Here is a 26,551-nt window from a genome sequence, read left to right on the forward strand (position 1 = left end):
AGCTGTTGGAAAAGAGTAAGAAATAAAAATAAAAACAATCGTTGGATTTTATGGCCTAGGCAGACTGGCTTTAATAAAAACGTAGAAGCCTCCTTTCTTTTCATTCGACGGGTTCGGCAGCCAATCATATCGGAGTAGCATTGCATAACGTTTTTTGTTATCCACCAATCACGGAAGAGTTATCTGGAAAACCTGTATCTGTAACGTCTTTGTTTTGATATTTTTGGAGGATTGAGAGGTAATTTCTTTAATTTTATTTTTCCATTATTAATCTTTGGCATTCACTTTGATGTGTTACTAATAAATTAGCATTTTAATTGTATCTAATTGGACTTATTTGGGACAAAACTGTTATTATGCAAACCCTGCTCATCTGCTAGCTGCGTCTCATTGTTAGCCTGAGCTAACGAAGCATGGTGTTCTTTGGTCATTTTAACGGGATACATTCACAATAAGAGACTAGGTGTATTGGAAATATATTGTACAGTTTAACTCAGTTCTTAGACTGTGAAATCCAACCAATATGTTGTTAAATTTGCTCGTCATTAGTAACAAAGCTGTTGTGAGCGCTAGCAGGGTCCATCTTTCGGTGCTAGCTTCCATTGCTAGCTAACGTTAGTTCATTGAACCAACATAGTAATAAAAGCAGGAAAGGCTATTTTTGTGATGATTAATGCCAAAACTACGGAAGAGGATCAGGTAAACTAGGAAACAGAATAATAACTTTGTTCTCATAACCATGTGCAAAATAGTAAGATTTCTTAGATTAAATTAAAAGGATTTTTTAAAATCCAAGTATGGAAGATGGTGGATGGTGATACTTTGGGCAGGAAGGGTCTCCAGTAGCAGTTGGTCTTGCTGTGAATCTGAAGAGGCTTCTGGCTGAACATTGTCGCTGTCTGACAGTTGATTGTTATAACATGCTAACAGCTGCGAGCAGCAGAGACCATACTCCACAGTAACATGGCCTGGATGACACCAGCAGTTGTTGGTGCTGATCCACCTTGCTTGCTTTTGCTGCTCCTCTCTTATTCTTTGTGTGGCCTAATGGTTAGAAACCCGGGCAGAGAGATGTTGGAGTAGGGGATGTGAGGAGGAAAGTCATAATTAATTTTTTTCCCCACTGGTCCTGATCCTCTTCCGTACACAGCTGATTACACAGGAACATTTTTTATTTTTCAGTTTTCCTGACTAAACTGTCTCAAACCGTTTTGTCAGTGACATTTCAGGTGGTTTTTTTCTGACTTTGTTAGCTTGTCTTGAATGAAGTGTCTTATTAAAGGTGACAGTGTTGTTTGTGTGTGTAACCATATTTCTGGTTCTGTCTTCGTCCCTTAGTGTTTGAATGGATATTACCAGGTGTACGGAGAAATGGGTAAAACAAGACAAGGTTACTGTACCTTGGAGCTTTCATTTCATGAAACCATCACTCCCATAAGCACTGTACATCGTTTCTGTCATCCAGTGAAGAGAAATGTTAATATTTGGCGACGTATTACTCAAACCTACATTGTATTTTTGTATTTATTGTTTCAGACAGTAGAGCAATTGTCTCATTACCTTTAATTTGACATTATTCTGTTTCATATCTGATTTTACTGCTGCTTGTTTAAAACTATAAACATATATATCTCTGCTGATCCATATTTGAATTAAATCTTGACTTTATTCATACTTTACCTAAACTCTACTCATAATTGCACTGTTGTGCACGACTTTAATATTTCCAAGACAGTGTAGAAATACAAGTTGGAATAAAATAATCCACAATACATTGTCATTGCAAGATCAATTTTCTGCAATATTCACATAATTAAGAGCAGTTTTGTGTTCAGTAATTGTTGGCTAGTAAATTCTAGTTTGCATTTTTTTTTGCTAATGTAATATTTAGCAGTGGAGCTGATGTGCAGTGACATTAACACAGATGACAATGAGAGGAAGAAAAAAAACAGCCAGATATCATCGTAGAATATTTACCAATATTATCACCATTAAATGATTTTCTAACATTGAGCAGCCTCACATCCATCCAATATGAATGAGATTCAGAAGAAGGTGGTAAAAATATTTTCTGTAAAGCTGCATACGAACACATGCCACTGTTTCCAATGAATGAATCCATAAATTATTTTTTTTGTTGAACAATGTTGGTCTAAAATCAACTAAAAATCTTATTACATTGATGTCTGAATATAGAGAGAGATGTTGGTTGGATTTTGATTTAATTTTTGTTTGCAAATGATCATTTTCTGCACTTTCTGTTGTTTAGATGCCGTGCAAAAGTACTTATTTTGTTGTTCTCTGCCTGCAACTCACACTTTGTCATTCTCATCAAATATTTCAAAATATTTTTCATTTAATCCGTTTTAAAACTTTTCAATTTGTTTCATTTCACTCTAATCGTCTTTTTCTCAGTTACCTTGTCATGGTTGCTGCTGAGTGTCCATATAATCATATCCGTCTGTTGTCCAGGAGAGGCCTCCATCGTCTTCCATTATGCTGTCCAGCAAGAAATCAGATGCAGGCTCTTCGTCCTCCTCCTCTTCATCTTCTGTGGGAGCAGCGGGGGGCGAACGACCGCTAGGAGCCGATGTCCAGAGCGGGCCCTCCGCCTCGGCCACTGGGCCGCTGGACCCGAAGAAGAAGGAGAGATCGTCCCCGAGCGGGGAGCCCAGCGGGCCCCCGTTCCCCCAGCAGTCAGGGCCTGCAGGCGCCGACGCTGACGCGGCTGAAGTCCGCAGAACGAGTCGGCGGAAGCGAGCAAAAGTAAACATTTTAGGGTTCTGAAGTTGTAAAGATGGGTAGATTAAATGTTTTGAACATGCAGTCATGACTCCTGCTAATGACCCGACTCTTTATTCAGGTGTGTTGAAGCAGACCCGCCGCCCCTGCTGGCTGCAGCTTGAGGCTCCTGCTTTAAGCATTTTAGGTTTCATTGTCTTCGCCTTGGCAACTCGAAGTTTAAGCTTTGTTTCTGTACTTTGGGCAAGCCTGACATCATGAGATCTGACCTTTGACCTGCCGCCATATCAATGTGTTTATTAGTCAAAATATTTTCTGCTTCTGCGCAACGTTTTCATACGTAAAACTGAAAATAAAATTCTTGTAGTTTTGAGCTTTTTTATTTTCATATTTATAAATTTCAAATACAATTTTTGTTGTTTTGTAAAGTTGTTTTCTTTAATTTTAAATATTTGTTCACCTTAAAAGATTATTTTTTTTCCAGTTTCACATTTCAAATAAATGTTCGGGTTCAGATATTTTAGTTTAAAAATTATCTTTGTTTCAATAGTTTTATTTTAATTTGAACTTTTTTAAAGTTTGAAATCTATTTTTATTTTCCAAAAAATCTGTTTTAGGTTCAAATCTTTTTTTTTCATGCTCAACCAATAATTATCAAGTTTTAATAATTTTTTTTTTCAGTTTCAATATTTTGTTTCAGTTTTTAAATCATTTTTTAAATTCAGATCATTTTCACAGTTTAAAAATATTTGTTTCTGATTAAATCTTTCTTATATTGTAAGCAATTTTTCAGTTTCAGTCCTTTCTCTTTGACTCTTAGCTGTTTTCAGGAGAGTGAGTAAAGGCCCTCGTGGCCGTCTGGAATGCCGGTTTTAATGGTGCTTTTATTGTGCCTACTGTTGCAGGTGGAGTACCGCGAGATGGACGAAAGCCTGGCCAACTTGTCCGAGGATGAGTATTACTCTGAGGAGGAGAGGAACGCCAAGGCGGAGAAGGAAAGGAAGCAGGTCATCCCTCCTCCCGCGCCGCCTCCTGAGGAGGAGAACGACAGCGAACCTGAAGAACCATCAGGTGAGTTTCACACAAGAAAACACTCACCTGTCCTGTTTGACAAGTGAGACGTTCAGCGGGAATATTTTCAGCTTTAAAGTGAACCGCGGCGTCGTCTTTAGGTCTGGAAGGAGCTGCTTTCCAGAGCCGCCTTCCTCACGACAGAATGACATCCCAGGAAGCCGCCTGCTTCCCCGACATCATCAGCGGCCCTCAGCAGACGCAGAAAGTCTTCCTGTACATCCGCAACCGCACCGTACGTCGCCTCCAGCCCGTGTCCTTTTGCTTCCAGACAGAAACACAGCAGCAGTTTTCATGCATCACTGTGTCTTGTTGATCCCCTTCAGATCCAGCTGTGGCTGGACAACCCGAAGATTCAGCTCACCTTTGAGGCAACGGTTCAGCAGCTTGAAGCTCCATACAACAGTAAGCCGTCAGAAATATAAATGTTTTATTTCTCTTTCTTTTATCCAATAAGAAAATCTCATATTTGATTTTTTCCTTTTTTCCCAGGTGATACGGTTTTGGTTCACCGAGTTCACAGCTACTTAGAGAGGCACGGCCTCATTAACTTTGGCATTTACAAGAGAGTCAAGCCTTTGCCCAGTGAGTCCATTTCCCCCGGATACTTTAATATCTAATATGTATTTACCAACAACATGATTAGTGATGTTATTGAGTACAAAGCCTTAGAATAATCTCATGTTTTTACTGTAGTTGCAAAATCTCCCTCTGAACAAATTCACCTTTTCTTTTTACTTCATCAATCTAGTTGATCAGGATTATTAACTTCTAATAATTCAGATTTTAGATTCTGTTGCTGCTTTAAAAAGTAGATTTATTTTTTCCTTCTTGGACAATAAGCATTCACTACACTGACAACAACCTCTCTAAAAATCCAAACTGATTGAGAGTTTAACACGCCTCTGGTTCCGTTGCAGCGAAGAAGACGGGGAAGGTCATCATCATCGGCGGCGGCGTTTCTGGCCTGGCTGCAGCCAGACAGCTCCAGAGTTTCGGGATGGATGTTACAGTTCTGGAAGCAAGAGTGGGTCATTTATTCGTTAAATTAGTCAATTAATTTTACATTTATTGTTGTATGGCACTATTTTTATTTATATTACACTGTCAGTTTTAGATTTTACCTACAAAGTGCAGGTTTTAGAAATGTGAAATAATTTTATGTCCTGTTGTGAACTGCTTCTGTTTTTTGCATAAAGTTATTCAAAATCAACTCATTTCTGCATAATTGTGAGTTTTCTCAGACAAAAATGTTCAGTTTATATAATGCTAATGCTCACCTGCAGGTGGCAGTATGTCTTACTTGCACTACTTCTGCCTCAGACTTCATGTCAAGTTTCATAAACGATGCTGTGTGTAACAAAAAGTCATATTTACCATCATCCATAATTTAGATATTTTTTATGGCCGTTTTGTTTGCAAAACAATCACAAAATCCTGGATGTTCTATTTAGACTTCATAATAACATGTTGTGGTTCTTTCTGTTATGATTTTAGAGGTTTTAATTAAATATGGTTGCTTTTCAAGGTGTTTTCTTCATTTTTCTAAATTTCTTTGTATTAACAATTAATTTAATTTCCATCTGTCTTGAACCCAAAGCACTTTGTGAGAATTACTGTGCTGCCACATTCCGGTTTTAACAGCCTTTCGGTTTAATCTCTTTCTCACGCTGTTTGCATGCAGGACCGCGTGGGAGGAAGAGTCGCCACGTTCAGGAAGGGAAACTATGTAGCCGACCTGGGAGCCATGGTGGTAACCGGACTGGGTAAGAAACTTCCTGCTCCTCTCAACCTTTTTATTCCACTGAGTTGATATTCAGAACCTTAATGTGCCAACGATTAGTTTTTTTTAACATCCCTGTTTTACTGTAATTACATCTAGTTCTGCAGTTATAGGATCCTCCAGCAGGGGGAGCTGTTTATAAGCGTTTGTTGTGTTGATCAGGAGGGAATCCCATGGCGGTGGTCAGTAAGCAGGTTAACATGGAGCTGGCTAAGATCAAGCAGAAGTGTCCTCTGTATGAAGCCAACGGCCAGGCTGTGAGTATGACATCACTATGACGTCACAGTCACAAGCTGCCCCCCCTGCATGTTACCCCAAAATCCCAACTCACCCAGGCAGAAAATCAGTGAAAAGTTCATTTTTTGTTTTAGAAATTCAGTTAAAAAATGAAAATGATATTTTATACAAATGTATTTATTGCTTTGATGACCATTCTGGCCTAAAGGTTGTAAAAACTCAAACTTTGAATATTAGACCAGTAAAAATGATTTTTGATGGAGAAGTGCGGTGCTGCTGAGCAGAGTGGAGGATCTGCACTCAGTACTTGGTCTGGGCTCCTTTGGCACCAGGAACTCCATCAGCTGGATCCTCTGCTGAGGAAGCGCCAGCCTTCGTCCCGTCTGGCGTCTCTTCTTCCTCATCCCATAGATTATCTGCTTCCTGTCCAGTCCAACTGGTGATTCAGTCAGATATTGGCACCAAATCTTTCAAAATCAATTTAAATCTCCAAACAGATTGTTCAATGGGAGTTTTTCCATCCACTTAACTTCCCAGTGCAAGATGTATCAGTTTTCATCTCTTTTTTGGTGGAATGAACTTGTCAGTGATTTTTCTGTTTAACAGTTTGAACATGTGTGTAACTGATGGTGTTGCTTTGTCTGAGTTTCATGTTTTTAATTCAACATGTTTCTGTTTTTTCTCCCTCCCTCTTGTCCTGCTGAAGGGTGAACGGTGCACCAGTGTATGTATATCTCTATTTACACGATCTAATCGTAGTGTTAAATTATGAAGACTTTAACCATTTGCCATTTCACAAACATGCAGGACTAGAAACAAGCAGTAGCTTTAATTTGAAGATTCTCCAGACAAAATGTTTTTGTATAAATAATGACTTTAAATAAAGAGGCATCTCTCAGATTTTGTTGACATTAGAGGAGCCAGCTCTAGAGCTTAACAACCGGAAGCATTGCGTGTTTAACTTGTATCCTGCTGGCATGGACTGAGGCTCGCTGCATGCTAATAAGAGAATAATCGATGTTTACAGAGATTCTGAGGGAAAGGCCATTCTTCCTGCACAAACAGATGTTCACTGTTTTGTCAAACATATTTTAATTTCAGATTAAAAACAATAAATAAATTCTAAATGAAGCGACACAAACAAACTTGAATTTGCTGTTAATCAATCGACATCTTCAATTGACTGCATAGTAAATTAAACTGAGCTCGATAATTTAACTTTTTTATTTTCATTTATTGGTTTTGGTCATTTTATTTATGTTAGACTTTTAAAACATTTCACACTTCCAGTTTTCAGTGTTTTTATCAAATTAAAGTTTGTTGATCTTTAATTTGGACAAACCTGCATGATACTTAAAAAATGGTTTCAAAACAACAACATGATCAATTCTTGAAATCGTTTCTGGGACAAATTATCATCCAGAAACATTTATTATCATAACAGGCCTGATTCCTGCCTGACCTGCAGAATCAGCGTTTCACTTAGAGCCCGTCTGACAGCAGGAAGTAGGCAAAGACATCCGAGGAACTGATAAGAAATAAAACAACTGTCTGTGGAAAACCTCTCACTGTCAATGATACTAACATAGATTTAAAGGATTACGGTGTAAATGTTTCAGATTTAGTGATGCTCAAATCCTGAGTCGTGTTGCTTCGTGTTTTCTTTCAGGTTCCAAAGGAAAAAGACGAGATGGTGGAGCAGGAGTTCAACCGGCTGCTGGAGGCGACGTCCTACCTCAGCCACCAGCTGGACTTCAACTTCCTCAACAACAAGCCGGTTTCACTGGGCCAGGCGCTGGAGGTGGTCATCCAGTAAGAACCACACAGACTTACTGGGAGCACTGGGATGGAGCAGCGAGCATTACTGGGAAAGCTGACTCACAGAAACTTTACTTGCTTTTAATTAGTGAGAAATTATTAAAATCTTATAGTGGAAAATGTTTGATGTAGTACAAACGATACGTCTTTTAATAACCACACTTTTTGGATTCTTTTTAATTTAACATTAAACAGGAACATGTTTAGTGGCTTTAATTCCAAAAGCAGACTTTGGGCATCCAAATCTGCTATTAATTTATTTCTTAAACTTTGCAAATACATTCTGGTCAAAAAGGGACCCAGATCCTGTTCTCTTTTTTTTCTCACCAAACCAGCCAAAAATAGATTCACACATTAGATGCCATTCTTTTTTTACTGGTCAAATTTGCTGAATCCTTTTACATTTTTGGCTATGCATTGATTTACACATTATTTTCTTACAAAGAATCATTAATTATTTCAGTCACAGCGTGCTCAGTTCTTTACTGAGACAAACGGCTGATTTACATAAATTCTCTGTGATTTTTCAATTGTTTTTGTTTTTTTATTATATTGTTTTGGCCTGAAAGTAATTATGACTTTACAATTTTGGCCCAAAATGTGACAAAAACATTTGGAGGTCTCTGGTTTAGATCAAAGAATATAAATGGTTCTAAAATGGCCTAGTCAAAGTTTAGCAGATTCTGTGCAAAGACTTGAACACTGATGTTCACTGATGTACAGAGTTGGTAAAGATGAAACCTAAAACACCTGGTATTGCAGTAAAATCTGATTCTACAAAAAATATAAATGCACCCCACACTTTTCAGATATTTTTGTAGAAATGATTGTATAAAGTCTTAAAATGTTTTAAAATACACAAAAGTTTGTGGATGAAACATCAGAAAACATGAAGAACTTTTAGAAGTATGTGAAACGTCTCTTCCTGTGTGTGTGTGTGTGTGTGTGTGTGTGTGTGTGTGTGTGTGTGTGTGTGTGTGTGTGTGTGTGTGTGTGTGTGTGTGTGTGTGTGTGTGTGTGCAGGCTGCAGGAGAAACACGTTAAAGACGAGCAGATTGAACACTGGAAGAAGATCGTTAAGACTCAGGAAGAGCTGAGAGATCTCCTCAACAAGGTTAGCATCAGCGGCTAGCATCCGTCAGCTCTGCAGTCTGATCTGACCGCCTGGTTTTCCTCTCAGATGGTTTCCACTAAGGAGCGCGTCAAGGAGCTCCACCAACAGTATAAGGAAGCGAGCGAAGTGAAGCCGCCCAGAGACATCACCGCTGAGTTCCTGGTGAAGAGCAAACACCGCGACCTGACGGCGCTCTGCAAGGTAACGCCGTGAGATCAGTGGATAGATGACCTGAAGCTGCAGGAGGAAAGCTGGTCGTGTTGGTAGTTTGTATCTGAACTAGAGCAGAAACCAACAGATCAGGATGTACGGCTCAGAGGACGATAATGCCATGCTGTCTAAGAACCCAGACGAGCCGTTTCAAGTGGTTTAGTCTCCTGCTTGGATGTATTATTAGGGAATGTTGGTGTTTTATTTCTGGTGCGGATAAATCACCTCCACCGCGGCTCTCTGTGTGGTTTAAACACAGCTGCTATCTGAACCAGAGACTGAAACCACTTCAAGGCTTCGCATCGCGCTCTGCCGGCCCTCATGTCTGCAGATCTGTTTACACTTTCTGAGCGAGGCGGATGGAGTCTGTGTGTATCTGAGTGGATTTATTACCCCTCCATGAGCGAGACCGCAGCTCTTTCCTGGGATTCCTCCCACAGTCCGCGTCTCCGCTGCAGCTTGTCCTGACCTTTGGACGGTTCTTCCAGTTTGCGCTGGAGGGGCAAACAGGTTGAGTCAGCCGTTTCTGCATGACCTGAAGCTCTGTGGGCGTGGACTTGCCACACACCCTCACCTAGTTTCAGGCTCGGCTCGCCGAACTGCAGCTCGACTCGCCTGAAACGACTGAAACGTGTTTAAAGTGACAGAATGGCAGAAGGTAGAGAAAAAGATTCTTTTATGCATGAAAACGAAGAAACTTTCTAAAGTATCTGTGAAAAAACCTGAACACGTCATCCCCAAGGTGAAGCATGGTGGTGGCAGCATCATGCTGTGGGAAGCGTCTCACAATAGCAATAAATCAGTGAATCGTATGATGAATTACAAAGGGCATAATTATTTCCAATTACATGATTTATTGTTTTTTTCTTTTCTCTCAGACAAAAGTCTAAAGTCAGTTTTGTTTAGAGAGACTTCATAATTAATTTTATTTGCTGATTTTGTTCATTTACTTTTACAGTGTCAAATTGGAGCTGGAAGACATAATCTTTGAGATTATGTTCTTGCATTATTATGCCATTATTACCATTATATGACTGGAAAATGGTCTCAGATCAACAATATTATCATTATGCCAAAAACTTCTGGGATCATTTATTCAACAGAAAAATGTTCCAATCGCAAAACGACAAACATTGCAACAACAAAAAGCTTGAGTTACCATCACCCTGGAACACACAGTGGACAGTCGGCGCAGGCGTTCGGTTGCAGTTTAAGGGATAAGAAGCGCTGAAAACTCTGCCAAAACAAAATTCCTCCAGGCCACTAGGGGGAGTCGACCACCAACTCTTTTGGTAGCAAGCTCTCAGTAAAGATGGGATTGTTACTGAGAAAGTCCTGAAGAAAGTTGGAGTAAAGAATAAAATATGTCTTCTACACACATATAAAATCAGCATATTTGCCTCTCCACACTCCCCCTGGTGGTCTGGAGTGAGATTGTAGTGTTTTATAAAATTTATTTTTTGTTGTTGCCCATCCAGTCTTTTAAGCTTCAATTATTTTTCAAAGATGAATGGAGAAGTTTCAGAGGTAGTGTTGATGAAACATGGCGAAAGTTGCAGGAGTAAACTGTTGATTTTTATACTTTCCTGACAAACACGACTTTACTGCCTGTGTGCCAGAATGTTTTCCCTACTGGTTTTTATACTGTGTGTTAGCATTTATTCCTACCAGGAAAGCTGCTGGCCTCATATTATTGGTGTTAAATAATAATAATAATAATGAGTGTGGCTGCATATGTTGTGTAGGAGTACGATGAGTTGGCAGAGACGCAGGTGAAGCTGGAGGAGAAGCTGCAGGAGCTGGAGGCCAACCCCCCCAGGTGAAACATCTCTCACTGCTGCTCACTATAGCGAAGCTTTTTTATTGATCAGTCATGTAACTTCATGTTTTACTGCTGGATCGTAGTTTATCAGCAGTTTAACGTTAGCGGCGGCGTTGTTGGTCTGGAATGCAGTCGTCTCTACTTCGTGTTTCTCCTTCTTTCCCACAGCGATGTTTACCTGTCATCCCGGGATCGGCAGATCCTAGACTGGCACTTTGCCAACCTGGAGTTTGCCAACGCCACTCCCCTCTCCACCCTGTCTCTGAAGCACTGGGATCAGGTAGCGACACGTCCGACCCGCCAGCTCTCCGCCGCTCCCAGGACGTTATCGGTGTGTGACTCTGCTCTGTGTCGCCTCCTCAGGACGACGACTTCGAGTTCACCGGCAGCCACCTGACGGTGCGGAACGGCTACTCGTGCGTCCCCGTGGCGCTGGCCGAGGGTTTGGACATCAAGCTGAACACGGCGGTGCGGCAGGTCCGATACACGGCATCCGGTACGTTCCGCCGCACGACAAACCGAAACAGGAAGTAGACTTAATCCAGATGTGCATTCAGAGGTTTCCATCTTGTCTCACTGCAGGATGTGAGGTCATCGCCGTGAACACGCGCTCCACCACGCAGACCTTCATATACAAGTGCGACGCCGTCCTGTGCACGCTGCCGCTGGGCGTGCTGAAGCAGCAGCCGCCCGCCGTCCAGTTTGTCCCGCCGCTGCCGGAGTGGAAGACCTCGGCCATTCAGCGGATGGGCTTTGGAAACCTCAACAAGGTCAGACATCTCAGCAGCCAAGGAATCACATCACATCACCTGGTTTATTTGCACTGATGCATAAATGGGAGTTTATTGCAAATCTTCTGCAAAAATGGTGAAAAGCGTTGGGCTTATGCAATACCAGCTCCCACCTGCAGGGGGCCGATTGTACACAATCTCTCTGCTGCTAATTTATTTCACGTCTTTTTGAAAAAATATTGTAAATTCTCTTTAAATATTTCTAAAAGGTTACACAAACCAAATATTTAGTTTAGAGAAAAAACATTTTCCAGTAAATATTTCGTTTTCCAACTAAATGGTCAGCTAGCTCCTAGCTAAGTAGCTTAGCTTGAAACTAAATATCTTGTAATGCTGACAAAATATGTAGCTTCAAAGGAAATAGTTTAGAAACAAACTATTTGTCAATGTCAGTTTTATTTATGAAGTACTTTAAAAACAGATATTAGCTGCACAGCATTCATAAAACACATAAGAATAAAACAAATTAAAACAGACAGGGCAAGTATTTACAAAGTCAGGCCTGGAAAAACTAAAGAATAAAAACGAGTTTTAAGAAGTGATTTAAAGTGCTCCAGACTGAGCAGCTCTAATGTGAATTGCATGTGCAATATTTAGCTCTCTAAGTATTTAATGAGCAATATAACTACTTCCTTTTGTGTGTTTTTCTAAACGATTTGAGGAAAAATGCTCTTTTTAAAGCCCTGTGGTAGTTTGACCCCAGTGGGGATCCGTATGGGAATGAGGATGGAGAATACGGAGCGGATATTGCAGTTTGAATTGATAAAGTTGTTTTTAACATGCAATCAAGTATTAATAAAGAACTGAGTTATTGTTGTGATGTGTTTTAGTTCTTTTATTACAGTAAAACTTTAAGAAATCCTGCAATAACAACAAGTAGCTCAGTTTTCCTCCATGATCTGGGCCCGGTGTAGAGCAGGACTGGTTCTGGTTCTGCTCTGCTGCTCATTCTGCATCAGTGCTGTCCTTTCCGCTCCGACTCCAGTCGCTGCTGCAGCAGAGAATGCTGCATTATTATGCAATCCGAGCTGCTTGCTCCTGGTTTTCCCAGCAGAGGGAGCTCTTCTCTGCTCTGCTGCAGAAATAAACCTATTTTAAAGGAAGTTTTTGTTGTTTTGTGGCTTGTTTGTGCTGGAAGGTGGTGCTGTGCTTCGACCGGGTCTTCTGGGATCCGACCGTCAACCTGTTTGGTCACGTCGGCTCCACCACCGCCAGCCGGGGCGAACTCTTCCTCTTCTGGAACCTCTACAAAGGTGAGATGAGATCCATGTTCTCGCTCTGTAGGCTGCTGACGATCTGTGTTCACCTGAAACCGACCACTCCTCCCGCAGCGCCCATCCTGCTGGCCCTGATGGCCGGAGAGGCGGCCGGCATCATGGAGAACATCAGCGACGACGTCATCGTGGGGCGCTGCCTCGCCATTCTCAAAGGGATATTTGGGAGCAGCGCCGTGCCTCAGGTAGAAACGCCGCCATCCTGGGCCTTTTGCACAGAGACAAAAACAGTTTGTCCCTAGATTTCTCCAAATTCCTCTGAAATTTGAAGAAATCCTTTTGCTCAAAAAGTGAAAATTTGCAAGAAGATTCAGATGAATCGCAAAAATTATCCGGAAAAAATGTGAAAATTTCTGAGCTCAAAAAGTCAAAAAGTTTGCAAGTAATAAAACAAAAAAACATTAACCTCAGAAATGTTTAGTTTCAACTTTTGAAACTCCTAATTTTCCAAGTTTTTTTTTGTGTAAATTTTCTGAGATTTTTCCCAAAATTTATGTTTTTTCTAAGAATTTTTTTACTTTGAAACTCATAAATTTCCAGATTATTGTCAAAAAATTTTTAGCAAATTTCCTATTTTTCAACCTCAGAAATGCCAAATTTTTTTCTAGAGTATTGATATTAATATGGAAATTAAGTTTTTTTTTACTAACATGTTTTTAACTTTTAGTTGAAAAAAACTTTTTAAACTAAAAAAATTCCAAGTTTTTTTTACAATTAATCTAAAAATTTGGGTTTTTTTCTATTAATTTTTTGACTTTGGGAGAAATTTCCACTTTTTAAAATTTTTTTGGGGAAAATTTATGCCAAAAGTTTTCGTCCTTTTTCTGTTTTGCATCTATTTTGGCCCTAATATGCCTCCGTAGGCAGAACATTCAGTTTTCCCTCCTTCCTTTTCATAAGTGACTTTTATTTCCTGAGGAATTTGTTTCTGAACGGACCCTCAGAACCAGAACCGCGGTCGTGCCTCTCAGACCGAGCCGGGTCCAAACCGCCGTCATTACGACTCATTTGCTTCTGGTTTCAAGTGGGAGGAAGGAATGTGCATGAAGGCTGGAGCTGCTCCCCGTCCAGCTGTTCACCGCTGCTTGCATCATGGAAAGTCTTTAAACTGTTGTTGTTGTCTGTTGCCATGGCAGCCAAAGGAAACGGTGGTGACGCGGTGGCGGGCCGACCCCTGGGCCAGGGGCTCGTACTCGTACGTGGCGGCCGGTTCTTCGGGTAACGACTACGACCTGATGGCCCAGCCCATCACGCCCGGTCCGGCCATCCCGGGAGCCTCACAGGTGGGTGGGGGCGGGGCTTACTGGGAGTACTGGGAGAGCTGGGAGGGGTGGCGTCCCAGCGGTTAATGGCCAGCAGATGTTTGCCAGCTGTTGGGATGTTGCCATGCTGATTACTGTGAACAAGGCGAATTTTTATGTTCTCACTTAAAACAACTAACCTGAAGGATTCACACTGTTTCCACTTTTCTGAAGTTAAAACCACAAAATGTCACATTTATTAGGATTTCATCAGAACTGAATCGATTAATTGTGATTAAATTATATTTTAAATAATCTTCAGTAATCGATTAACCGTTAACTGGAGGACGAGAGACTCAAAGAAAAAAACAAACTATTAGCCATAACTATAAATATTCTCATACACTTTTACATGAAAAGAAATGATTTTTATTTTAGGCAAGTAAATGTTTTTCTTTTTTAAAAAAAGGAATCAAATTGTTTATTTGCATTTTTTTAAACAAAAAATCTTCCAGTTTTTTTAATCAGAATAATCGATTCAGGGTTCGGATTGAAAAATATTCAATCTAATACGGCCTAGTCCAATCCAGACCTAAATCTGGACAGACTCAAAATCTGACGTCCAATCTGAAGTTTTACAGCTAGAATTAAAACGATGGACGAGAAATCAGCCAGATTTCCTGTGGTTTTCAGAGATCGGCTGATATTCACAGCTGAACTCAACTGAACCCATTTATTTACCCAGAATGCCTGAAAATGACCCGATCACCTGAAACCAGCAGGTTATTGATCAGAGCTGATCAATAACCTCGCCGCTGCCAACTCAGCAACTTTTCACAGAATATAATCAGAATCAGGTTTTTTGAAGATCGGCCAAAAATCTGCTGAGTCATGAGCGCCTTTGTTGTTTGTTGCACCAAGTATTGATTCATTGATTCTTCATTGATTGATTGGTGAACGTTTCCCTCCGCAGCCCGTCCCTCGGCTCTTCTTCGCCGGTGAGCACACCATCAGAAACTACCCGGCCACCGTCCACGGCGCCCTGCTGAGCGGCCTGCGCGAGGCCGGACGCATCGCCGACCAGTTCCTGGGCGCCATGTACACGCTGCCCCGCCAGGCCACGCCCACCGCCACCAGCAACCCTCAGCAGGCGCAGCCCGCCGCCGCCGTCTGAGGCTCCGGCGTTACGACAAAACCCGGCTGGGCTGAACACCAAGACTGTGAAATCATTTCGTTCAGGATTCTGTCTGAAGTTTGATTCGATACGTTTTCCAAGTCGGGATGAGAAAAGACTCATAATCTAAAAAAGATCATTTTCATCATCACATTCAGATGGTGGTCCAAACCCCGAGTTTTTACTTTGAGTTACTGACAGAAACACATTCACTGAAAACCAAAAGGGACATTATTTCACACCAGAATCTAACTAGTTCAGAACCAGAACAAACTTCTGTGGAGCAAAGAAGTTACTGATCACAAACTGAATTCGAGGACCTGAAGTTGAGACAATTCACTCCAGGTTTTAAACTGTGGAATAGTCCTTTATAACAGATCTAGAAGCAACTGATTAAAACCCAATAAGATCTCAAGAAAATAATGGAAATGGGATTACGTGAGGTAAATGATTCATTTTTGATCTTATGTAGTTTTTTTATGTAGTTTTTTTGTCTCCAAGTTGAACTCTGAACCTGAAATGTGAGGAAATTTCCAGCTGCACTGAAACTGAAGACTTTTCCTTCTGTTACACCAGAACATGTTGGCGCTGGAGCCGTTTGCCTCCAACCTGGAGTTTGGATCAGTTTGGCTCTGAGCTAAAAAGAAATGTGCTTTTGTTGAAAGAAATCTGATTTTTGCTAGCTTTTACAAGTTAGTTTTTTATTTGTTGTTGAGACTTTTTTCTTTAATATTAAATGTTTTTTTAATAAAAAGTACCAACATTAAAGCGCCGTATTGTGGAATTTGTCTGTTCTGAGCCGCAGCATTAAGTTTATTTTTTGATAAAATAGATTAGTGCTGCAGAATGGCTTCAGGCGTCGCTTCATTTTGGGTGAAAAGTTTGTCATAAATACACAATCAGAAATTTGGGTTACCTAGCCTGTCAAAAGAAAAAGTGGCGGTTCATATTTTTGCCATGTTTTTGTTATTCATTGTCAGTTTCAAACTAAATATTTAATTTCCAAGCCAAAAGTTTGGTTTGCAAGCTTGCAACATAAAAATTTGGCTTGCTAACTACATAAATAGCTCTGCGCTAGCTAAATGTTTAGCTAGTTAGCTTGCTTATTAAATATTTATAAAGCTAAATTTCTAGCTAGTATCTTGCTAAATATTTAGTTCACAAGCTGGTAATTTAGAGATAGTTAGCTTGTTAAATATTCATAAAGCTAAATTAAGGTTAGCTTTGAGCTAACCAAATATTGTTTACAATTTAATATGTAGCTAGCCCAGAGCTAAATAGGTTGGAGCTAAATAGTTAGCTTGCTCACTGTTTTCATGGGGCTAATTATTTAGCTCTGACTTTGCCAAATAGTTTGTTTACAAGTTAAATATCTCCAGTTCTGAGTTACAGATTTAGCTTTATAATAAATATTTAGGTTTATTTCAGCAGCACTGCTGTTCAAATGTTTCACATCATAAAAACAATATAGTAAATTATGAAATGAAATAAAACCAAATGTATTGATCAATGTTCCAGTTGTGAACCGAAGGCAGCGATAAACAGGGTTTTAGTTTTGGATTAAAGGAACTCTGTTTCTGCAGTTTTGCAGTTTTCTGGTAGTTTTTCCCAGATTAGTGGAGCACAGAAGCTGGAAGCTTCTCCTCCATATTAGAGAATCAGTTTCCTCTGCTTTGGAATTAAATCCCAGCAAATGAATCTGGTTTCTGGTCGGTGTGAATACTTCTGCACAGACTGGGAACATGATGTTCAGAAACAGGTTGGGCTGGGTTCCCTGGGAGCAGGAGATGATCAGCAGATTGAGGTGTAGCTGTTTTTAAGAGCGGCGTTATGTGCTGACTCGGCATTCCTCAGCAGCTTGTGGCTTTCCCTCTTTGAACCCGAACAATTTGCCTGCTTGCTTATTCTGCACGCCGTCAGCTGTTGTTCCCTCTCTCTCTCTCACACACGTGTGTAAACGCTCCGATCCCGACAGTAAGCAGAAAAACAGAAGTGGACATAACACAGATGTGTTGCAAACAGGTCGGTTTTTTATTTTTATTGGAATACATATGGTCTGCTGTACAGTTGGCAGCTTTAAAGAGGCCTACATGCAGAGTGCGGTACGGTTAAAACATGCACATCGTTTAAATCTAAAGCTGAGAGGTAAAAAATAAAAAAGCATCGTCATTCAGCCCACCTGGCTCCACTCAGATCCAGTAACAACTCAGAGAGTTTGTCTTGTTTAAAACAGAGGAAGAGAGGAGGGATCCACTTAAAAATATCATCCTTTAATTCTCATTTCTTGTTAGATTATTTCGCAATTTACATTTATATACAGATATATGTATGAGGAGAGGAGGGATCTGAATGCTTTCATCAGATGTAAAAACCCTGAATTTCTGAGGGAAAGCAGATCTGAGGCTGGAGAACCAAACGGTCCGACTTTAACAGAAACAATCTGCTCTAATCTGATTAAAAACGCAACAACTTTCACTTTTAATTAAAAAAAACAAACAGCAAAAGCTTCTTTCCTCTCTGACCTGTGAGAAAAACGCTCATGTTTAACAACCAGAACACAAAACGGACTCTCCAGGAGTGTAAGAGCAACGACGAAGATAAAAAAATCAAGATGAACAAATACTCTATATAGTTCAACAATAAGGCCCACTTTACAAAATTATACATTTCTCCTTAAATAAAATCTATAGACTCAAAAATAACATTTTGTTTCACAAAGAAACAAAACAGGATATAGAAAACCCCTCAGAGTGAGCATCTCCCCTTTATCCAGCATCTTGGAGGCAGATTATCCGTCAGCATGGAGGGTTGCTAAATGTAAACCGTAAATACTGTGGAATGATTTTGGCACAAAGTTAAAACAAAACAGTAACAAATGATTATGATTCCTGTAGTTCTGCAGCAGTTTTCCCTGTTTTTTTTAGCAATGGTGAAAAAACACAGCAGGTCCGGAAAAGCAGGAACTTTTTCTGACGTTCTGTTGAGTTTCTGTCGGATTCGCATTCCTGACGCAACAACAGCAACTTCAGGGGATTTAATCCCAAACTGGAGCCTCAAAGCATCCCAGCCACGCGTCACCATGACACCGGAACCGGGTTCTGATCCGAAGGAACAGAACTTCTCATCCATCTGCAGGAAAACCATGATTCATTTGGGCTTGAACTGATCCGACTGGGCCTGGAAACACTAAAATATCAGCGAGTATTTTTCATTTCTGATGCAAATATTTGAGTAAACTTTAAGAGAAAACTAACTTACAAGAAAATAATTCTTTAATCTTGATTTAAAACCATAATATTTCACATAAAATGTCTTGAAAAGTGTGAAATATGTACTTCTAAATAAACATTAAAGAATTATTGACGTAAAATCTCCCACATCTTGCTGAAAAGTTACTTTTTAGTTTAGTTCAATTTGCATTAGAAACCAGAAATACTTTGGATTTTGGATTTTTCCAGTGAAAAACAAAATAATGAAAAAATTGCAATAAGTTATTTTAGGAAAAGGAAAAATGTGATTTTAGGTTTAAATGTATACAAACGCCTGAGTAATATTTGGTTAAATGAGAAACTATAAAATAATCACTTTATGATTTTTCTGTTTAAATGGGATCAATGAAAACCCAACAAGAGAGAAAACAGTTTCTCATCATTTATCCAAATATTTTCAAATAAATTCAGATGAAATCGACAGAAGCAGACGAGGAGGAACTTTACACCAGACACTCGATCCTCCCGCCAGCGTTTCAATCGACCCGCGGCGACGTCTCCCTCCCTGAGTCGAGACCCAGAGACAGGATTAGACGCTGACCTCTGACCTTTCAGTCAGGCGGCCAGGAGCTGCTTCACATAGAGGGGCCAGAAAAAGACTCTGGATGTCAGGAAAAAAATAAAAGATGGCAACTCGAGCTACTCTGCAAAAACACAAAATCCTTCAGGTCTAATTCCTACTGCAAATACTTTAGCACACTTCAAATAAAACATGAACTTACAGGTAACTTCTCAGCAGCAAATCTGTTTTTATTTTAATTAAATATATTCATGAAACCAGATTATTTCACTAAATGACATGGAAAATGTCCGATTTATCTGATATTATCATAAATTAATCTGCCAGGAGAAAATATTTTCCATAAATATGAAGGAATTATTGAATTAAAAAAGAACTTATTTCTTGCTGAGAAGTTCATTGTAAGTTAATTTTGTCTTATTTTAATGGTTCTCATGTTCAGTGAGGAAATGTGAATCCTAACAGTTTGATTGGATGATCGGTTCGTAAAGTGTCGTAGTGGGCTCCATGCGGACCAATCAGGATGCAGCGTTTCATTTCATGGAGGACACGCGTCGCTTCGTTTCATAAATCTGATCATTTCCGTCTGAATCCAGAACCGGTTCGGTTTGACAGGTTCATCGCGTTTCAGCGAGTTTTTCCCACACGACCCCGAGAAGGAACAGGAAGCACATCACACAAAAATAAAACTAAAGCAGAATAAAATGATCCCAATTTCGCCGACTGCTCCTTTAAGCAGCGCGCATGCCGAGTCGCATGCCGAGTCGCAGCCTTCAAGTGCTTTTCTTTTTCTACTTACAGCCATGCAGCCAGCAGCCATTATGCGGCGCTGCAGAAGCTGCTGGAGCCTTCGCCGCGCTCCACGTTGTTTGAATGCATGAGAAGAAGAAGAAGAAGAAGAGTTGGGGCTGATGGAGTAACAGGATTAATTCACTTCCTGCTTTTGGTCACATGGGAGGGAGAAGGTTTGGTTCTGCAGGACAATCCGGCGCACAGGTTGGGGGGGACAATATGACATCATAACACATCCAACAGGAAGTAGAAGAGGAAGCAGATCCAGAGGGGGCGGAGCCTCAGCTTCTCTAACAGATGTTTGCTTTCGGACCGAATGGCTGCTGGAAAACTGGCTCAGCGCTGAACAGAGAGGAAGAAACAGCAACGTTAGATTAAAAATAATCTGAACGTATTTGCAGACAAATAATTCAGCTCATTATTATAGGAAAAGATGTTTTATTTGGAGTAAATTTCCAGAAAATAAAGATAATGATGTTAATTAAAAGGTAGTTTGGAGGAAATTATCACAGAAAATATAAATTTAGTGATGCAGAAATTAAATTGAGTTTTTCTCTGTGAAGTTGCCTCACATTGATTTTTATTTTTTATTCACCTTAAAACCACAAACATCACGTCGTTAAAAGAGGAGGAGATAAAAATTATTTATGGTTTTTAAACTGAATAAAATCTGAAAGGTGTGGCATGCATTTATATCCAGAGCCTCCACCGATGCAACGGGGGAAAAACGTTTCTTCAGCCTGATTGGTCAGAGCTGATGGAGTTAAATCACATCCGGCGTCTTCAACATGGTTTGATCTGCAACGTTTTTAAAAATTCAACATTTCTGAATCTCTTCTGACCTGCTTCCAGCCTAGCGATGCTCCGACTGACAGTGGCTCCAGGTTCTGCTTCCTGCTCCGGTCCTCCCGTCCGTCCGGGTCGACGGCGCCGGGCCTCGGCCGGCCCACGGCTCCCCGCCTCGGGTCGAGGCGCCGCCCGCCTTAGTCAGGCGGTCGTAGGAGGCGCCGGGTGGCGGGTGGCGCCTCCAGGAGGCCGGGCTGCAGCACGGGTTCGGAGCCGGGTCCGGGGCGTCTTTGGCCTGGAAGGAAGGAGGTCAGAGGTCAAAACGTGGCTGGACTGAAGGTCTGGGTTCATTGAAGCAAATCCAGAAATTTTCTTTTTTCTAGATATTTTTTAATCTCCGAAGTTTTTCTTCTAAAAACTTTTAGAAATGTCTGAGTTTGTGCAGGAAGTTTTCCCTGAATGGTTCTGATGCGCCGGGTTCTGGAACATAACGGGTCTGCATAGAACATGGAGGGATCCGTGTTTAATGTGTGGTTTTGTTGAAGCGGATTGGAACATAAACAGATCCGTATTTTCTCCTCCAGTCGGGATGTTTCTTATATGTGGCTATTAAACACAAGCTGCTCGGTGCGACACAGAAAGTCTGCCAGGGGAAAAATTCCCAACCAAAAACCCCAAACATGCCCCAAGCCGAGAGATTTATCATTTTGGTGGGCTGACTAGAAACTGAAGCCCGAGTTTCTAGCTTGCGGCTGCAGCCTCGGCACGTTCCCCGCTCGTCGCCCCGGCAACCCCGCTGCAGGAAGATGACGGTGCAATTCCCGCTCCTGTAATTTCAGCTTTTAAAAAAAAAGCACCATAATTAGTGAAACTTGTTGGGCAAAAGCTGCCGCCGCCGTTTTAGAGCGAGTTCTGACTAATTGGCTCTAATGGAGCCCGCTGGCCGGCCCTTCCCGGTCTCCATGGCAACAGGCAGGAAGCGAGTCACCGCCTGCACTGCCGAGCGGCGAACTCACTTCCTGCTGCAGACGCTGGGGCAGGAAACGGCTTTTTTCTCCTTCTTTGGTAACCAAAAGTTGCTAAAACGTCTCAGGAAAATCTGTGATCCGAGCCGGAAAAGTTTCCAGACTTTGATGAAACTTCAGTCCGTTCATGTCACTCAGACAAGATGGTTTCTAGCAGATTTGTGACTTTTTCTTTCTGTATTTGTGAAGGAGAAGAAAAATGAGCTCAAAAAACATTTTTACAAATAAAAATCTCATAAGTGTGGCAGGCACATGTACTCAGCCTCCTAATCCCATAAATAAAATCCAGAGCAACTGACTGTTAGAAATCAGCTCACAACACCCCACAGTTCAACATGGTAATGGCAGCATGATGCTGTGGGGATGCTTTTCTTCAGCAGGGATCGGAATCCAAGACAATCGTGAAATAAAAACTAAGACTTGAATATTTTCGGATAGAATCAGATTAGTAGCTAACATGCCACTAGCTAGCTGCTAGTTTCCGGTCCAGCGGCGATCCGCCCTATTTTGTTTTAGAGGATGTTCAGTTGATGAGAAACGTAAAAATATTACATGTTGGGGGAAAACAAGGCCAGTGAAACGAAGAGTTAAAGATTCAGACGGATCCAAAAGTCTGGTGAGCTCAACGTTAAGAGATTCACCTTCAGTGATATTTTAGGGAATCGTTTCTGTCTGCTTGGTGAAAATGAAAGCAGATGCAGTTAAAGGAGATAAACATTTGATTAAGGACGTGAGTAAAAAGCAACAGTCAAATCTTTGGCTGTCAGCAGAATCATTGACTCAGAAACTCGTCTTGATCAGAGCTGAATTAGATTCCTTCATCCTGCAGCCGGAGGCGAGATCCTGCTAAATGAATCACATCCCTGCTCTGACCGGCCCGTTCTCCTCCTCTGCACCGGTGTTAAGGAATGACGCACCGCTGCCAAACCAAACTCTTAAATCAGCCTCGGCGCGGCGGGTGAAACGTCAAACTGAGGCGACTTCAGCTCGTCTTCCTGCCCCGATCATCCAACATGGCGGCTCTGACCTGCGACCCGGGCGCAGGCTTCACGCAGCTTTGCTGCGTTTCAGTTCAGCAGATCAGAATTGTTCTGTTCAGGCTTCTGAGGTGGGGAAGGTTGAGTGGAAGGAAAAAGTGCATCAGCGTTTATAGGACAGTGAGGTTGAGCTCATGCAGGAGGTTATAGATTTCTGATATCAGCAGAAAATGTACATATTTTAAAACAATAATCACTTGATTAACTTCACAAATTTGCCACAACTTCAGTAAATGTTCCAAACTATCAGGTTATTTATGGAAACAAATATCCACCATGGATGATAAGGTTTGCCTTTTAGGGCAGAAAGCTAACAGAAAACTGGAGAAAATCCAAGAAAGAATTGTGAAATAAATCCTCAATAAATTGTCAATAAATCGTTTTCTGTTTTCACAATCAGATTAAATTTACACATTTTGAAAAATCTGGGAAATTCTTCACCAAGATGGAAATGAATCAATATTAATCCAGATGTAAGATTCCCTGCTGAGCTGCGATCGATGCTGCTGCACTGCTTCCTACAGACCGACTGATCAGACATTATTGATCCACGATCAGCTGATTCCAGATCTGTTCTGGGCTCAGCAGCTCACATGACGGATCAATTCTGCAGATTAACGAGTTTTTCTGTTGAAAATTAACTAAGAATGTGTTAAACTAATGATTATTTTAATAATCCATTGTTCTGACAATTAATTGATTAATCAGATTAAATTAAAAATGGCCACATTTTGTTCATTTTTTTGTTTAGTAATCTAAAACATACTTATACATTGGAAATATGCAAATACATGTGATATAATTAATCTTTAAATAAGAAAATAAACACTTTGTTCCCTAAGATGCTGGAGTCCAAACTCCACAGCCGGATCTGCTCCACACTTGGCCTCAGCGCCGCCACCGCCGGGTCCAAATGGAGCGACCAGCATCAGGCAGTCAGCGCCTTAACAGAAACTTTGCTTTGTAATTTGGCGCCTGTCTCTTTAAGAAGCTCCTACTCTTTCTGAATCTCTGCCATCAGGAAGTCAGCCCAACATGGCTCCTCCATTAATCCTTTAACAATGTTTTTACCAGCAGTTCACAGAGAAGTAGCTCCTCTGATGAGCTCAGCAGTTCCACCAGGTGTTTGCTAATTGCTGCTGGCTAGTCTGAAGGAGCTGAGAGGGGCAGACGCTGCGTCTCAGAGCCAGGGTCAGGTTCACCCAGGTGTTGGCCATTTGATCAACTTGTTTGAAACCTCTGTGGCAGTTTTTGCTATAACCTGGTGGCGTGCATTTCTCCCTTCAAACTGTTAATGTACATTTTCTCTGCCAATAAACCAACTGAGCATCTTTCAACAAACAAATGCACACCACACTTTCCAGATTTACATTTATCTTAAAGTACAAAAGCGTGTATCAGTTGCTGCCCGAGTAATAAATTTAACCTGATGGCATAAACAGCAAAACAAAGCAGAACCTTGAAAATCAGGACAAATGAAGCTTGTCGGCCTGTGAGCAGCAGGTTTCAGCACAAACTCAAACCTTTGCAGGAGTTCTGTAAACATCCAGAGGTATGTTTGTGTAAAACAGCACGGCACCGTCAATTTATAGCACTTTTAAACTGCAAAGGTCCATTTTTTTCTTCTCCTTGAGGGTTTTGAACCTTCTTTTCCCACAGTTGGTGTCTTTTTTTTTACTTCCTTCCTTTCTTCTGTGCCCCACCCTTCTCTCTTTGTGCACTGAGGCAGCAGGAGGGAAGCCTGCAAAAACTGTTCCTGAAGTCGCAGAGCTGTGGCATGGAGGAAGAAAAACACAAACCGCTTCTCCTGGACGGATCCAGAAAAAAATCACATCTAATTGGAGATGAACTTCAGTCACATGTTGGAGAGAAACTTGGAAATAATTGCTGGTTTAGAAATCATCTTGAGTTGCTTGGAAAAGATCTTTACTGTGCAAAGCATCTAAAACAACTGATAGTATGATTCAACCTGGATTAATAAACTATTTTTGAATTTAACATTTGACAAGAGAATCACAGCAGCTGGAAATGTAAAACCATTTTAGCTAGTATTAGCTTTTAAGTTAATTTTATTTAATGCGCTGCTGCTATATTCTACATGTAGTAAATGTAACATTTTAACTAGCATGTTAGCAAATTTTAACTTACAGACTGTGGCTTCAGTATCAGGTGGAGAATGCTAATGTTAGCCCAAATGACACTACTACTATTTAAGCTAGCATTAGCTTTCTAGCTAATTTTAGCATCGTACATAAAGTAAATTAATGCTAATCTATATGATAGGCTTCACTAGGCTACCTCGTGTTTGTTTTGGTTGCATTTACCCAGAATGCCCTGCGCTGTCGTCCATTTCCTGCTTTTGGAGCGGTCTCCGGTCCGCTTGGCGTTCACATACACATTCAAACTGAACCAGAGTTCATTTCAACAGAACCCAGACGGAGGTTTGCAGGTGGACCAGAGTTTGTTGTTGTGGTCTGTAACAGAACTCGATTATGTGTCCACACCTCTGCAAACGAACCGGACTCTAGACAAACTAATTTAATGTAAACTAATGTAACAAAGCTGGTGTGAATGAAAGTTCAAACCCATTAAAACGAAGCTGACGGGATCAGACCAGTAACAGTATTTGCTTCATTAGTTCGGCCTAAAGAGGATGTTACTATGAATTTCACCTGGAAACAGGCCTGTGCTGAAATTAAACATTCATTTTTAAATTGATATGAATGTCTGTTGTCCTACCAGTGGTGCCTGAGAATACGACCGGCTCCAGGACTGGGAGGTAACTGGTGCATGGGGAATGGTCCTTCCCAGAATTCCTGCTTCCGTAACCGGAGACTCGGACCTCCGGTCTCGGCGCAGCGTCGGTTCTTCTGCTTCCTTGGTGCTTGTCACGCTGTTGTACCGTCGCATGTACGCCTGGGACGGACAGCAGGAGGTTACTCGGTTGCTGTGCATTCTGGGTAAAGACGGACTGGCTCGTTCTCACCTCTGCTGGTTTAGTTCCTTTTTGTGGTGCCGCGTTGTTCACAGTTTCCTCCGAGTCAAAGGTGGTCGCCCGATACGCCCTCCATGTTGTCGCCGTCTCTGCCTCGTCTTCAGACCCAACGTCCACCATCGTCTTGCTCGTCTTGTTCCTCCAGGTGCTCCTCACGGTCACGTTCTTGGTGTCTGATGGTGCGTCGTCCGCGGAGAGCTCGGTTTGCCTCTGGCTTCTCCAGCTGGTCACCGTCGCTGTGCCGCTGCCGCTCTCGAAGCCCGACTCTGTGTCGTTGAAGTCCGAGGACCGGCGCCGGCCGCCGCCGCGCTGGTGGCTCACGTAGCTGCTGGCGGACTCCAGCCTGGAGGCGCTGTGGAGTTTGGACCTCGTTGGCACATCGGCGCGCTCGTCGTCGCCACAGTCCTGGTCTTGGCTCGGCCGCAAAGCGATTTCACTCTTAGGGATGGAAATCTCATACGGGACGGAAATGCTGCCGCGGTGGTCACTGCTGGGTCCTGGCAAGAAACAGAGACACAAATTATAACAAATCATTTCTTTCTATTGTCAAAGACATACAACAGATTCTACTAATTAACACCGACACACTTTAAATCACACATATTTACATTAAAATGTGCATTATTGTTATTAGCAGAGGTAGTAGTAATAATAAGCATCATATTGATGAACAACATATATTACAAGAAAGAATAAAATGCAATACTTTTATTGATATTATTTAATAATGAAAATGACTAATGATCCTATAAATGATCACAGATTATCATTATAACACAATACATTTTTGGAATATATATAAAATATTGCTAATAAAAAAATAAAAATACTTTGTAATAAGAATTACATT

At 41.2% G+C, this 26,551-nt stretch overlaps 2 protein-coding genes across 10 annotated transcripts in view; one reads left to right on the forward strand and one right to left on the reverse strand.

The window, feature by feature from the left end:
- Positions 1–7: 7 nt before the first annotated feature.
- Positions 8–16,045, forward strand: kdm1a (lysine (K)-specific demethylase 1a). 6 transcript variants are annotated; one of them, XM_055053254.1, is made up of 22 exons: positions 8–238; positions 1,339–1,390; positions 2,473–2,766; positions 3,645–3,813; positions 3,915–4,048; positions 4,140–4,218; positions 4,306–4,398; positions 4,734–4,840; positions 5,498–5,579; positions 5,759–5,853; positions 6,540–6,557; positions 7,503–7,645; positions 8,675–8,765; positions 8,832–8,966; positions 10,721–10,794; positions 10,966–11,077; positions 11,161–11,293; positions 11,380–11,567; positions 12,727–12,841; positions 12,920–13,047; positions 13,999–14,145; positions 15,077–16,045. In XM_055053254.1, exons 2-22 carry the CDS (start codon positions 1,346–1,348, stop codon positions 15,275–15,277), a joined length of 2,583 nt encoding a protein of 860 aa, XP_054909229.1. In that variant the 5' UTR covers positions 8–238; positions 1,339–1,345; the 3' UTR covers positions 15,278–16,045. The 6 variants fall into 6 exon arrangements, with proteins under 6 accessions (XP_054909229.1, XP_054909230.1, XP_054909231.1 ...); XM_055053255.1 differs by having other exon boundaries at positions 3,648–3,813; XM_055053256.1 differs by having other exon boundaries at positions 1,339–1,375.
- A 1,242-nt stretch (positions 16,046–17,287) lies between these two features.
- Positions 17,288–26,551, reverse strand: part of luzp1 (leucine zipper protein 1) — a 43,974-nt gene continuing 34,710 nt past the window's right edge. For all 4 annotated transcript variants that reach the window (XM_055053246.1, XM_055053242.1, XM_055053244.1 and 1 more), the window contains 4 exons: positions 25,693–26,198; positions 25,446–25,622; positions 20,701–20,939; positions 17,288–20,200 (listed from right to left, as the gene is read on the reverse strand). In XM_055053246.1, coding sequence (XP_054909221.1) covers positions 20,712–20,939; positions 25,446–25,622; positions 25,693–26,198 — 911 coding nt within the window. In that variant the 3' untranslated portion in view covers positions 17,288–20,200; positions 20,701–20,711. The remainder of the gene's footprint in view (positions 20,201–20,700; positions 20,940–25,445; positions 25,623–25,692; positions 26,199–26,551) is intronic.

This window comes from Poeciliopsis prolifica, unplaced genomic scaffold (assembly GCF_027474105.1).
Source record: "Poeciliopsis prolifica strain line A6 unplaced genomic scaffold, Auburn_PproV2 SCAFFOLD037, whole genome shotgun sequence".
Classification (NCBI taxonomy): Eukaryota; Metazoa; Chordata; class Actinopteri; order Cyprinodontiformes; family Poeciliidae; genus Poeciliopsis; species Poeciliopsis prolifica.